General features: G+C 39.9%; 1 protein-coding gene across 4 annotated transcripts; it reads left to right on the forward strand.

Annotated features, from left to right (window-relative positions):
- The first annotated feature begins 2,022 nt into the window (after positions 1-2,022).
- Positions 2,023-11,819, forward strand: MLF1 (myeloid leukemia factor 1). 4 transcript variants are annotated; one of them, XM_026854674.1, is made up of 7 exons: positions 2,023-2,232; positions 5,185-5,229; positions 7,302-7,391; positions 8,254-8,382; positions 9,480-9,639; positions 10,172-10,304; positions 11,232-11,819. In XM_026854674.1, the coding sequence occupies exons 1-7, from the start codon at positions 2,038-2,040 to the stop codon at positions 11,332-11,334; spliced, it is 855 nt and encodes a 284-aa protein (XP_026710475.1). In that variant the 5' UTR covers positions 2,023-2,037; the 3' UTR covers positions 11,335-11,819. The 4 variants fall into 4 exon arrangements, with proteins under 4 accessions (XP_026710475.1, XP_026710476.1, XP_026710478.1 ...); XM_026854675.1 differs by having other exon boundaries at positions 7,305-7,391; XM_026854677.1 differs by lacking the exon at positions 5,185-5,229 and having other exon boundaries at positions 2,024-2,232; positions 7,305-7,391.
- The last annotated feature ends 2,971 nt before the right edge of the window (positions 11,820-14,790 follow it).

Consider the following 14,790-nt stretch of genomic DNA (forward strand, 5'->3'; position numbering starts at 1 on the left):
AAAACACCAACACAGTTTTAGATGCAGGTATGTGAATCAAATAGATGTAGTGGAGGGTGAGAGGCCAGAAGTTGCAAGAGAAACTGGAATAAGGCAAAAAGGACAATTTCACAAGGTAGGAAGCATTATTTTATGTCAGGTGAGATGTACTGCAGCGTGTTACACGCGCTAAATTCAACCAATATTTCTTATTCACATTAAATCTGTGGAATCTTGCTTTCCTTATGCTGTGTTGTAGGTAACTTAGGAGTGTCCTACTTTTGAACTGGAAGGGACTGGGGACAAATTTTGTTATGCACAAATAACTGATGGAATACAGTTCATATTTATTTGTGTGTTGATAACCAAACCTATCTGAATTTTGGGGAGTCAAAATAGATTTATGGAAGTACCCTATGTACTGTGGGGGTGCTTGCGTGCTTCCCTTGCCTTGGCTTCTGCAGTGACTTTTTTCCATCTGGTCTTCATCCTGTGAAAGGTGAGGGGCCGCTGGCTGTGTGCAACCTGCTTATCACATTGAGGACTGAAGTTAAAGCTAGCAGTCATGTGAGGGGGTAGATTAGGGCCTACTTAATGACAGGGGTAAAACTACTTCTGGGGTGTGCTGGAGTGAGTTACATGCGAGGCTTAAAGGGATATCGTGTCAAGTGTTGTTTGAAAATTAATCCGGCGTTATGTTTGTAACCTTACTTATTCGCTTAAAAGGAAAAAAAATAAAAATAAATACACTTTGGCATGCAAAGAAAGTACAAAGCAAAGAGATCAAAGTGGCCGCGTGGTGTGGAAACTCATTTTCGTGGGACTGGAGATAAGGGGTGGGGAGAATAGAAAAGCTGTTCAGGAGACTTTTAAGAGCTGGTTGGGTGTTGGAGTCAGAGGAGCATCCTGAAGCTTTTCTTCATGGAGGCATGAGATGTGATGGGAAAGGTTGCAGTGCCCTGGAGAGAATGAGGGTGTGAGGTGTCTGGGGAGTGCCAGGAAATTGATAGGAAGGAAGATGAGGTGCTATTAAATCTAAGTAAACATACTTGGGAAATGACTCTTAACATTAATAAAAGTGGCTTTCAGTGGAATAGCAAAGGGGAAAATGAGACTGGAGATGAAGGGAGGAAATGAAGCACGTTTTCTGTATGAAGTAATAATAGCCTTGGACCCCAGGCAGCAATTCTGATTCTATATTGTCCTTCTGACAAAATCGTATTTAGCTCCTCTTTTGGCCTCAGAAATATTTAGTTCTTGTCCAAGTTGGAGAACGCAATAAATTGAGTACTAAGGGAGAACAACTTGAGCAATGTTTTACCTGCGAGCCAAGCTTTGGGATTACTGGTGGGGTTCTGTAGGTTTTTGGAAACAGAGGTTGAGTGTTTAGAAAGAGGAGAGGAGGGAAAGCAACAGGAAAGCAAAAAGCCAGTAATGCTCTGTTCTTCCTAAGCAAAGGGATGTAAGAAAACGATTTGTGGAGGGGGAGGAAAGGGAAGGCAAAGATGTGGGGGACTAAAGTAAAGGAGCTGGAGCTGGCTGGAATTTAGAGGTTAGTATACATTTCTGAACGTGTGGGTCAAGGAGGATGAAAATAAATTGAGGGGGGCAAAATCTAGTGGGACACAGTGAATCAGCAAGTAGTACTGTGCTAAGCTTTAGACAATGGAAGTGGAAAAAGGAGAGGAAAAAAATAATCCATTTGATATTAGGGGTTGGAGATAGAAGTAGTGGTGAGTAAAATATAGGTCAGCTTTATAGTTCCTGGCAGATGGTAAGCATAGGCTGGAGTGAAAGATGGCTGCAAAGGATGGAATGTTTCTGGAAAAGATGAGGAAAGAGAAGAAGCAATACAGACACCCCAAGAGCAGCTGAGAAGACAAAAAGACCAAAACACCCAACCAGCTTCAGAGTTGGGAAGAAAAGTGAAAGAAGTGAGAGTTTGAGAGGAACAGGAGATTGCCCAGTTGTGTCCTGTTAAAAGAATTTGCGAAAAGAACCACATGGAATGATTTTAAAAATTTCAGAGCCGTGTTATGTAACTCGGAATAAACCCCAATGACTTTCTGTGCGAAATCTCTCTCTTTCAGCGATCCTTTTGCTGCACACCATGAGTATATGCGGCAGATGATGAGAAGCTTTTCTGATCCTTTTGGACGAGATCCATTTCTCAGTATAACAGATGGTGGGGAGAGAACAGTGGATCGAAGAGCACGCCAGGACTCTCAGGTTGCTCTAAGAGGAAATCGCAGAGTAAGTATTTTCTTAATCTCAAAGGATTACTACACGGAATTTACATTTATTAGTAATATAGTTGGCTTCACGTTTCCACTTCTGTTCAGTTTGGTCCAGTGGAAATAGAGGCCTGGCTCAGCTATCGTAACCCTGCTCAGACTGTTTCATGGCTGAGTAAAATGTGAATAATATCTCTCTCGGTTCCTTAATTACCCTTAACGCTGACAAACTTCTGTTAGGACTAGTAGCAAGTCTGTCTGTTATTGAACATTGAATATACAATATTTAAGGAAACCTATTTATCAAATGCGTGGTTTAATAAATACTGTATTTCCATTACAGAAAGGCATTAAAAATGCCCAATGATAGAGCCTTCTCTGAACACTTATTTCCTTTTCATGCTAACTTTACTTAGAAACACACCAAGGTACTTTATTATCTTCACTTGAGTATCATGTGTCTCATTATTTATGTTGGTTTGATTTAACACAAACCTCTGTTTCAGCCACCTAAACAGTACCTACAGAGATCTTTTAAACCCTGCTTCAACTGTGAATAAAGGCTTTATGTTCTGTGTTTGGGCTGATGCTTAATGTTCCCTTTAGATATCAGACTAAAAATTTAAAGATTAGGGAAATCGATACGAAGCCTAGTCATTCTGTAAATTGCCACCTGAAACTGAGAAGTTGGCAACGATTTATGTTTTATATAAAGTATCTTTTCAATTTTTTGGGCGTGCAGGACAATTAGATCTTAGGTTTCTGTAGCTAAACCTCATTTAATTGCCGTATTTAGAAAGGATATCCATTTGAAGTTGGTTCCTTTCCCTCCACCAGGCTAAATATTTTGCAGCCGAATGATCTCTAATGAATTGCATTTGATTTTAAAAAACAGTTGGAAGACAAGAGAGATGACAAGGGCTTGTGGAACTCGGCCAGTTTTGGTGGTGGTTGTTCAAACCTAGATAGAGCCTCATAAACAGAGCTGAAACACAGACTGTCACCTACAAGTCAAAAGGGTAACTGTCAGATTCTTTCCTCCGTGCTCGTACGCTGCCAGTTAGGTTCAAATATAGATGCTGCTGGATCTAATTAGGGCATGATCTTTCCTCTGCTGAAGCAGACTCTTAGGCCTTGGTTCAGTAGATGCCTAAAACCAGACCAGACTTCTTTTTCCTTGCAAAAAAGAACATTTCAGACCTTACCCGCATAGCTTAGGGGGTTGTGTCCCTTGTTCTTGGCAGGGAGGGATGAACGTGAGGCACAGAAGACCTTTCTCTGTGGTTATGGGAAGAAGTTAAAGGTACAAGAGCACTGTGTTATTTTGATAAGCACAAAAGAATTCCACACCTGCTAAAAATCTTTCCAGTATCTTCTGATGTTCCTCACGTTTCACCTAAGAGTTGTCAGGTGTCACAGAAGACTCAGCACTGATTACATGAGCCTTATAGTAGTCTCAAACTGGTTTCCCTCCAGAAATGATTCAAACACTTAAAACAGTTAGATTTTGATGTAGGAAGAGGTGGGTATCTTTACTACCATGTAAAATACACCTTGTTAGAATCACCCATATTGCTCACTGGTACTGTAATTCTGTGTTTAACTGTAGCTATGCCTAAAACTGCTTTACAAGGAACAAAATTTTTTTGCAGCAACTGAGTGTGCAGCAATACAGTCCTCACATTTGAAAACACTTTTCCATTCTGAAGCAGGCTTGCAGTGTCAGTTTTTAGCCTCTTGGAGGGAGGGAAGGAGGAGGAAAGGATGTGAGCAGGAGGAATGGGGTAAAACATCTTAAGGGATGGTGTTGTTTGGGTTGGATATCTGATTGTCCTATGTATTAGGCAACTGACAGCTTTTAGTATGTATTACAAGGTTCATAAACTCTTCGTTTTATAAGACTAAAACTTGATTATTTCTGAGGATGTCCTTTTGCACTTGATATATATATTTTTTCCCATCACTGCATTTAGACAGAACTGCAATCTGAAAGAGTTCATAAAAGTGTTCGAGAATTGAGCAATTCCTTCCTTTTGTACTTCTTGTAAAGTGTTTGGGACTTCTGTCTAACAGTCTTTCTTTAGGTCGTCTTTTATATAACTCTCCAATCTTAGTTTCCTGGAAACATCAGTGTGTTTTCCAGCATCTCATTGCCCTGTCATATAGGGACATTCAATATCAGTTGGTCAAACAGGAACTGTATTTGCCAGTGTTTATAGCTACATCTATTTATACAACTGCGGAAGAATATAATTTGCTCAAGGGGGGGATTTGTCGTCGGGTGGTTCTGTATATGATGATAGATTTACCTAGAACTTCTTTGCAGTGACCTTTGAAACTGCTGACAAGTTAGACTTCATTTTGATTATCACAAGGGGGGTTATGGATATTTTGGAGAAATACCTTTTTATAGTTACGTTAATCTCTTGTAATACATAATGAGTACTTGTGAACAGGTCGGCCTCATCACTTAATTTTTTTAAGCTCTAAAATTGTATGCCAGCCTTCTGAAACTTAATTACGTAAATTTACATTAAAGGGACTATTGATTTATTGATTTTAATCAACTTCCAGCGAAGGCATTCTGTGGCACGAGAAGAATGACGTGTTTTCAGAGAAGTGGGTGATCTCTGAAGCGCTGTGCCATGGTTTAAATAATTTTAGTACAAAAACTTCTCCGGTATACAAGTGTTTCTCAACTTCTAGCTTTTAAGTGCTTCTAGTCCATATGTATGAATACGCCTTATTAAATGTGGTGACAGCTATCGCTTCCCAATATCATTAGTATAAATATATTACTTCTATATACCCAGAGACAACCTCATATTATACTGTCGTAGCACACTATAAATTACCAAGATCCCCTCGAGTGACTGTTTTTATTTGATGGGAAATGTTTAATATCACCTGCTGTATATGAAAGTTACTTCTGCTGGGTCTGATAACAGGTATAATAACCTTTTTCTTCCAGGCCACAAGCTGTGCTCTCATGCCCTTTGCAGGCTTTGGTAGAGTGGTTAGTATCCCAGGAGCAAAAGTCCTTGTAGCTCTTGCTAGTATGTGTATACTGGCTGCATAGCTAAAGCATGGACTAAGGCTAGTCTCAGTGTGCTTGCAAACTGCTTCTGTTGGTGTTTAGTTATATGGAACAATATAATTCAAGAAATATTATTTTTTTTCTTAATAAATGCTAGGGTACACCAAATACACTGCTACCATGATTGGAAAAGTTACTACAGAGCAGCTGGCTTTTCTACTCAGTGATGTATCTGTTAGTTCTTGATCTCTGATGGATAGGAATGAAATAATCTTTGAAGAGACGAAATAATCCCTGGAGAGACCTCCCCCCAATTTTCAGTGCTGCCTGTAGTCGGACACCAGTAGCTTGGAGTGTGTGTATCTTGTGATTGCCAGCAAGACCTGTAGTGCTGGTCACAGCTGAGACAGAATTTCCACTGGAACTGGCCTTGGAATGGTTTTAAGCTGTAGTTTGGGGGTCTGGAATATCTTGAAAGATCTGTGAAAACTGAGGAAAACCAAGTTTATTATTTGTGACCTAATGGAGCTTTTTGCTTCCTTTGGAAGGCTTTAAGGAGTCCTCAGTTTGAAAACCAGTAGCTTAGAGAGCAGCTCTCACTTGCAGAGCAGATAAAAATAAGCACAGGTCTTTTAACTGTCCGATCCCAAATTATTACTTGTTTAATTATCTCTTCCAGAGGCACAAATTGGCAACTTGTTGTATGCAAACTGTATTAGCTAATCAAAGATATTTTGCTATTAACTGCCCAGGCTATGGTTTTACTCCCCCTGCCCCAATCTATGGCATGTAATTCCATAGGTGCAGCTCATTCCTGTGTAATGTCACCGGTCAACGTCCAGATTTCTGACTGTAGAAGGCAGTTTTCTGGAGTTACTGACATTTGTGATGATTTGGTGCCCTAAATTGTCTATAATGTGCAGAGGTTTTGAATAGCCCTTAAGGATTCAGATTTCTGGCTACTCAAGAAACAAATTGAAGGTTTTCTATGCCTCAATTTGACTTTTTGTGCTTCAACTGCCGTTTTTTTATTTTTAAACCTTTAAATTCGTAGCTATTTAAATGAATTTCTTTAGGTGTTTCCAGTAGTTGGAGGAACGTGGGGTGTGTGCTGTTGGAATGAGCATCCAGGTGGTTCACGGCCTCTTCCCAAAGCTGCTGGGTTGGGTGGAGCCCCTGGGAACTGTTTTCCCTGCTCCTGGTACCTGCAGACCAGAGCGTGGTGGTGGGGGCACAGTGGCTGTCCGGGGAAGCAGTGAAAAGTGTGGGTATCTACCAGCTCACCGAGCAGCCTGCGGTGCTCGCTCTTAACTACCATGCTCCATCTCCCTCCCTCTCTATTTTTTTTTGTTTTGGTTTGGTTTTGTTCCAGAGGTAGCTTTCATCAGCGTGGTCAGTATATGCCATCAGCTATGCATCCTACTAATAAAACTCTGTGCATGTCAACCTGTCCTTTGTACGACAGTGGATCTTCTGCTTTCACGTAAAAATAACAAATGAATGGTTTGTTGGATGCATCTGTAGCATCGAATAATTAAGCTGCCATTAAAATACCAATTTATGTTTCTCTGATTTTTCCACGCTGCCCTTTTCTGAGTAATGTACACTCCTTTTGCAAAGAGCTGTGTCTGCTGGGAGGCATTTTCAGTGTGATTCCATAGGCATTAAGGGATTTATGTAATAGAGATAATTTGATCTTCCATAGATTATGAGGCGTGGAGGGTCATGTAGTACTTGTTACAGCAGAAATAGGTTAGAAGGTGTGTGAAAATAGTTCTTGTAAATTGGCTGCAATGTGAGCTTATTTTGACATTTGAGCGTCAAATCTTTCACTTCTCTCTTTCTAGCATCTCCAACTTGGCAATCAAGCTCTCTGTGCTAGCTTTGTTTTTCATTTGAAAAGATGCATTTTGGCTTGTCTACGTCTGTGAATGGCAGTCTGTGAGAACCTTTTTGATGGCCTGATTTGCACTAAAAATGCATGTGAAAAACAGCTGCAGCACTTGAGGAGTCAGGAGACTGTGTTTTAATCTTGACGTCTTTTCTTCTAGCAGGATGCGGATTTTGGGGAGCCTTTTTTTGCGATGGACAGGATGATGTCAAATATGAGAAACAGCATGCTGGAAATGCAAAGGAAATTTGTAAGTTTCAAAAAATTTATTGTAAAATTAGTTGTATTGGAGAATGGCATGTTTACTCAAAGTCCTGCCAAGAAAAATGTTCCTAGTCTTAAGCAGATAGTAAGAATATATTTTTTTTTTTTTTTTTTTCTTCTTCCAGACTGTATCATGGTCATAATTCTCTGTGCTGTCACTGATTATTTGCAAACAACAGTACTTTAAATGTATGCTTGATTCTCTAGGGGTTAGAACTGCTCTAAGTTATCTGCTGTCTGGCTGTTGCCAGAGCTGACACCTCAAGTGAAGGAGCAGTTTAAAGTGTTACCACACGCTTAAAAACGACAAACCCACTAACACCTAAATGCCACCCTGTAATTAGACCTTCCTCTGATTTTTGATTTGCAATGCTGCTGCTTTCTTCTTCACAGTCTTTGAAGATAACACCTGTTAAGTGTTGCTGAGTATATTTACGGTGGTTTGTTGGCCTTGTAAAATGGCTTGTAACCCTTGTTGCTCAAGTCCTGTTTCACCTGAACTCTCACACACCTTATTATATGTTGTATGTGGCAAGACTGATGTTATAGGTTTTTATCTTCATTACTAAACTGTGCCAGGGCAAACATTTGAGCAGTTGCTTATTGCTGCCCATGGTTTTTATTTGTCGTTGTGTTTCCTGGTGTGGGGAGACCTGTGGCCAGACAAGGCTGGGGATATCAAATGCCAAGGTCTCTTCCCAACAGGCCACGTGTATGGTGCCAGGACCGAGGGTTAAATTTTCAGAGGGGTATTCTTTTTCATAATAAGACAGCCTCAGAATGTAAGAAGTACCTATTATCCACAAGCTTAAACTTTTACTAATAAAAGAAATGTATGTTGCTTGCAGGATGACCTGTCCGTCCATCCAGACGCGCACACGTTCAGCTCCTCCTCTGTGATGACATACTCCAAAATAGGGGATGAACCACCAAAAGTTTTCCAGGCTTCAGCTCAGACACGCACAGCTCCAGGAGGTGTAAGTAGTCCTGAGATGCAGCAAAAAGGTGATATGTAATTATCAGAATTTAAGTTCATCTATACCAAACCAGTTTCCTTCAGGTTCCTTTTATTGGAGACAGTTACTCTTATAATTTAGGAAAATATATGTCTGTTTAAATATTGCTCTCTATTAAAGGCTTTCTAAGCTAAAGTGCAGTTTTCTTCCTTGTAATTTGTGTGCTTCTAAATATACCTCTAAATAAATTGTACACCTATCAAAGACTGGAAAAATTGAGTGCCAGAACAGCTGATTCTTCAAGACGGCCTCCAATGTCTTTCTCTTCGCTATAATTAATCCTCCTCTTGTACGTTTAAAATTCTGTCTAAAATACAAGATAGCAGGAGGCAGGTCTGCCTATGCAAACCCCTTTACTCAAGCGCTTTTAAATGCTTACGTAACGCTGTGGGTGAAGATGCCCTTTCATTGACTTCCTTGCAGCTGTTGCATCTAATTCTGCTAAGAAATTTGAATTTGAATTTGAACCCTGAAGCAAGGTTCATGAAAGACTATATGCGAGCGGTAAAGGCCATTGAGCATGATTGGCTGTGGGATATGTTCAAGCTCAAGCAGACACTCAGTTATCAGAAAGGTTCTAAGAATATACCTATGAACACAGTGATAAGTGGTTGCCTGGGTTTCAAGCCAGTCAACATGACAACTTAGTAATTATTTGTCCCTTCGTGCTGGGAATATTGGCATCGGGTGTTACTCGTCCTGTTGTTAAGGAGAATGTTGAAGACTTGTCTGCATGTAGTATATTTAGACTAGGCTTTTTTTTCCCTCCACAATTAAGATCCAGCGTATAAGTTACCTAAGAAGCTTTAGGTGTTCTTGTTTAATCTTTTTGTCTGTTGGCAAAAAAGAAAATAGACTTGATCTGTGCATTGTTGGTGTATTTTCAGCCAATAGGGTAAATGAGACAACTGGAAAAGCCCATAAAACTTAACCTTTTCAAAAGATAGATATAAAACTTTCAGGGGAAAAAAAATGGTGGTGTCTTTTTTTTTTTTTTTTTTAAACTTTTCTAACTTTATTTTTTTGGTTGAAGGACACTTCCCTTTTTTTTTGTACAGGTTAAGGAGACAAGAAAAGCACTTAAGGATTCTGAAAGTGGACTGGAAAAAATGGCTATTGGTCATCATATTCATGATCGTGCTCACGTCATTAAAAAATCAAAGAACAGCAAGACTGGTGATGAAGAAATGAACCAAGAATTCATTAACCTGGATGAAAGTATGTACTTTGATGCAGTTCTCTCATGGGCTTTACACTGTTTCACGTAAAGATTGTGATGTTCCAGCTTAAAAGGGACTGTTTTTCAGTCTGGAAGTCTGCAAATGAAGTTGCCTTAGTTGATATAAATTTGGACAACTTCAGTTAAAGTAGCCCGTCAGACTTGAAAATACTACAATGCATTTGGCACTGTTCATGCAATAGCTGCTCATATTTGAAAGTACTTTTAACGATATTTGATGGTTTCAAAAAAACTTTTAACAGAACTTCACTGTTCGTGGCTAACATGCCATACGTATTTGAGATGTGTGGTTAACATGTTTTACAACACGGTGACTTCCAGATTTTTTAATTTATTTTGGTTTTTCCAAACGTAAGCAGTAAGCTTTTAGTTGCCTTTTACAGATCCCCTAGAAATAGTTTGCAGACCGCAAGTTTAAAAAAGACTGCTCAGAAAATCCTGATTTTCATTCCGTGTGTTTTCCCATCCTGTTTGCATATATTAACAAGTAAACTTTTAACTGTTTTTCAGCTGAGGCCCAAACCTTTGATGAAGAGTGGCAGAAAGAGATTATGAAGTTCAAGCCAGCAAGAACTAGGTACACTTTAGAAGCCCCGAAATACAGAAGTACTCATCACATACCCAGGGAAGGTGGATTAAGAAGGTAAAAAGAGTTTCTTACCAGAATAAGGAAATACAAGCAGCAGAATGAAAACTCAATTCGGAAGCAATCTGTTCATGAACAAACAATGCTTACTGGCAGTCTGAGGAGAAATAGCATGGTTTAACCCCTCCTCTCCTCATGATGCCACAATGAAGAGTGTAAGGTGGTATTTTGTTTACTAATTTTTGAAGAAATTTAGGAATTTTGACTTTGAAAATTAATGAATTGATAGGCTAAACTGGTGAGTGCTCTTCTAGAGGAATATGCCAGTTCTCTTAGTTCAACTGTGTACAAATGTTGTAGCCGCCCCCACGGCCATTAAACTGGGTTAGTTGCTTTAAGGAATAATCCTGATTAAGGGCTAGGTTGATCTGTTCTCTTGGGTGAAAGGAAAGACACCTTCCATATAGTTGGAGACAGACACCCCTCTCTTCAGGGTTAGGTTTCAAATGAGATCTCTTCTGATCTTAAATTCAGGAGCGAGGACTTTACCTGTAAATGCAGGAGCATCCTGGCATAGGCTGCTCTCTGCCAAGCTTCAAGTATTTTTTTTCCTCTCCTGTTGAGATCGTGCTGGGGGAGGTTGTGATGCCTTTATCAGTTGTGCGTTTGGTAGGGAATGCTACAGAAGGGGAATGCTCCTCGGCTGTAAACTACAGAGAGCGCTTTCCCTCCGGCACCTCTTCAGTTCTAGAGGTTTTTTACAGAAAGTACTTTACCTTCCATTTCGTTTTTCAAACTAAGCTGGTTCATTCTTCTCGAGGGTGCAGGATGAGGAAACAGTTCCATCTATTGTTACCACCACAGAAGTAGTTTTGGAGGGAGAGTCAACTCTGCCTTACAACTAAAATAACTATACCTCCACATAAATAATTAACAAAATTTATACTCCCCCCACCCTCACGTCCCGTTTGTTGTTTGTTTCAGGGAGAAGCCACTTGCAGTTGCGGGTTCCAGGGAGCCCAGAGTTTCTTCGGAGAATCTCAATGTGAAAGGAACACATGTTCCCATCAAAAGCAGCAAAAAATAAATTGCTTCCATTCTCTGTTTGAATGGAGTTTCTTCAGAGAAGATAACGGTGCTGCGTTGCTTATGTTCATATAAGTATACACGTATCTATGACCAATCTCTGTTTTTTGTTTTACTAAGTATTAGCGTGCCTTGCTACTCAGATCTTTTGACAACTGAATGTTCTTCAAAACTTCACATCCTTGGCTAAACTGTCTAGTTTCAGTAAATTTAACAAAAAAAACCCAACAACTTCCCACTTAAGAGCACTTTAATGGATCATCACTAATTCTGTTTAAAAAAAAACAAAACAACTTTGATTTGCAAAATTTTTCTGCTACAACAGCACCAGTCTCAGACTTTTAAGCCTGGCAATGCAACTACTTTTTTTCCCACACTATAACTTGCACAGAAAGTAAATTCTCTTTTTACTTTGTGTGACTGAAATAATTAATGTTCTAGATGATAGAGCAGGTAATAGCAATTTGAATACGCTGTAGCCACTATATATATATATATATATATCTATCTATCTATATATAGATATAAATATATATCTAAAATCATACTGTAAATTGTTATAGAAACCCACGATTCACCTTGATTTAACGTGAAGGAAAGTGAAAGGAAATACTAAGATGTCAAATACTTTAAATTTGAGTTTCTCAGCGTTCTTATGTTCATAAGCTGTGCTTGCATCTCATTTTCTGTGCTTAGACTGTCGGTCTTGTATTTCTGATCCTTTGTATATTTACTTTGGAGATGGCCCATTATTTTTCATTCTTGGAAGGTTCTCTGTAGTAGCTTTTTCTGTAATAATACCCCTGTGTCCTCAAACTCAGCTGTAACTATCAGTAATCAGAAAAATATGTGGGAGAAATTGGTTGAGTAGGCAGTAGTTTGACTGGATAACGAATGATTACACCATTTCTTCTGTCCTAAAAAGCTAAAAGAGCTCTGCAGACACCAAACCATGTTCCCCCTCAGCTGAGATGTGTTTGTCGTCTTGTGTGTTCTGTTGTAGTGGATGTAGAATAATCTGAAATGAAACGTTCATCCCCGTTGTTGTTGTTGTTGTTCATTGTTTGGTTCAGGAGTCTGATGTTGCAGAGGAAAGCCAGCTGTGGGACTGAGAACAGGAAGGGTCTTTGTATTTGAAGTGTTGACTTTGTGTCCTGGTTTGTTACACAGAATGGGTCCCCATCTCGTAGCATAAATATTTTGTGTAGATGTTACAACATTAGCACTATAGCATATATTAAGGCTAAAACATTAAGTGTAGCCTTAAAGTCACTATTTATATGATAAAAGAAAATAGGTTTAAGATTTCTTTGGCTAAAAAGGCCTTTAAATTGTATCTTTCTGTAGATTTCCCCAGATTATTTAATTCTGTTTATTAATGTGCAAAATTAATCAAAAGTACTTTTGTTGAGCTCTGACAAGGGAAAGACAACTGGGGTTTTGCTTGTTTAGTGCAGTGGTGATCTCTATTAGAGCAAAGACTAGTGGTTTCTGCTCTCGAGCCATTCTAGGAGGAGCAGTAAGAGAGCTGTGAGTAAGTGGGTGGTAAGGGGGTAGCAACTGCTGACAGGACAGGCTGAATCTCTGAGATACCAGAGCCAGGCTTGCCCAGGGAGGTCTGCCAGAACCCTCAGACTGAGGGATGCTTCTACCCTCCTTAGAAAGCACAACTCCAGGGCCTGATCTTCCATACCCTGAAGACAACATTAATTTTGCAATAAATGTCATTGAGAATATAAGGCCATGGACATTTTCTAGGTATGTCACTTAAATTTCCCAGTAATAAGTATCAGAAGAGTGTTTTGTGTTGTAACCAGAAATCTTTTGAGAGACACTGCTATTTAACAGGAAATAGTAGTCATCTGACAACTTAGATTTTCATCTATGCTTTACTGAGATAAAAACCCATGATACATACATGTAATAAACCCAACTACATACTATAGTTTTAAAATTACAGTGGAAAGAGGCTAATATTCATTACAGATTACTTTGTTATGCAAAACAATGTTTTAAAATGTAATGCAAAAGAAACTGTTCTATGTAGAAACATCTGAAACTAATTCTTTAATAAAGTTATTTATTATTTATGGTTATTGTCTGGCTTACTCTACACCACAAAATGACTTGCACATTATTTATTTTGGGCTGCTTTGAAATGTTATATGTGACAGCAATAGCAATGCAATGAGGGAAAGTATTTCCAGAAGGAAAACATGCATTTACCACAAAAAAAAAAAAAGTTTTCTAAGAGACATATGGGGTGGGACTTGAGTATGGAGAGGGCCAAGCTGCTTCAGAAAGGCTCTTGGGGTCTTCTCTGGTATGAAAGACTAACTGCTCCTGGTGTAATCCCAATAGAGGCAGATTTTATTTTTTTTTTTTTTTCTTTGTGAATATAGGTAATACTACAGCTTCCTCGAGCTGTGACGTGAACCTTAGCACTCCATCTACCCTAACGGCTCTCACATGCCTTCTCTTTGCTACCAGCTGTGAGCATTTCTTCCTTCGGAGTGGTGTTCACAAGGGGGAAGTTGTGCAGAGTAACTGCATCAGCTTCAGGGGCTGGGATATTCCATACTGCTGATGTCGCTCCACCTCTCTTGCTCTCCTAACACAACATTCAAAGCGTTATAAACTCAAAGCTGTGCCCTCACAGCATCCTCCTATGCATCAGGAGCTTTTTTTTCCCCTTTTTCATGCAGTGCTGCCGTACAGTTGTTCTCTTGACACGGAGCCCAGCTCTGTACTTGCTCCTAATTAGTGACCTGCAGCTGAATATACCCGTGAATGGTCACCTGGCATTTGATACTGGTTGATAACTTGATAACTCTTGTACTCGGTGAGCTCCAGGAGCATAAACCAGGGTTTTATAGATGCATTTTCTTCCACAAAAGGACAGTATTATTTCTGGTAATAAGGCTCTACTCCAATTTTTTGCACTTCAGTGAACTGCTGGTGAGAGCGCTACGGAGTGCTGCATGTGTGTGACTGATTACAGACTCTTTTTAAAAAAAAAAAAAAAATAGTATGGATTTAACAAGAATAAAGCTGTTTTGTCTGCTTTTGGCAGATAGCAATTACCAGAGCCTTGCAGCTGGCAGGCATTTCTGAAGAACGCTGCTTTATCAAGACTTTGATCGATTATCAAACTGATAATTGATCGAACTGATAACTGATCAGTCTTCCACGAAGACTCTGTTCAGTTATCTTCAGGGAAGGAGCCGTGCCGTACTAGCAGCCAAGAAGGGGGTCGGTCAGGAAGGTGGTTGTGAGACAGCCCGTCTCCTTGGGGGGCAGAGTTAAGGCAATTCCCGTGTCAGAGTCGCTGATTAACCTACTACCGGGCTCAGGCCCGAGAAATCCGCCAGGCCTGAGGCGCGGACCCCTCCTGCTCGCCGGGCCCTGCCCGCCGCCATTTCTCTGAGGCCCCCTCAGGGCCCGGCGCCTTTCCCGC

This window comes from Athene cunicularia (genome assembly GCF_003259725.1).
Source record: "Athene cunicularia isolate RWA chromosome 9 unlocalized genomic scaffold, athCun1 chr9_part1, whole genome shotgun sequence".
Taxonomy (NCBI): Eukaryota; Metazoa; Chordata; class Aves; order Strigiformes; family Strigidae; genus Athene; species Athene cunicularia.

What these genes read in the sequence shown, in the direction of transcription:
- MLF1 (XM_026854674.1), top strand. Translation starts at nt 2,038, where the DNA reads ATGACTTTCTGTGCGAAATCTCTCTCTTTCAGCGATCCTTTTGCTGCA. An exon ending in TTGCAGGCTTTGGTAGAGTG is followed by an intron (nt 5,230 to 7,301) that starts GTTAGTATCCCA and finishes CTTTTCTTCTAG; the next exon opens with CAGGATGCGGATTTTGGGGA. An exon ending in TGGAAATGCAAAGGAAATTT is followed by an intron (nt 7,392 to 8,253) that starts GTAAGTTTCAAA and finishes TGTTGCTTGCAG; the next exon opens with GATGACCTGTCCGTCCATCC.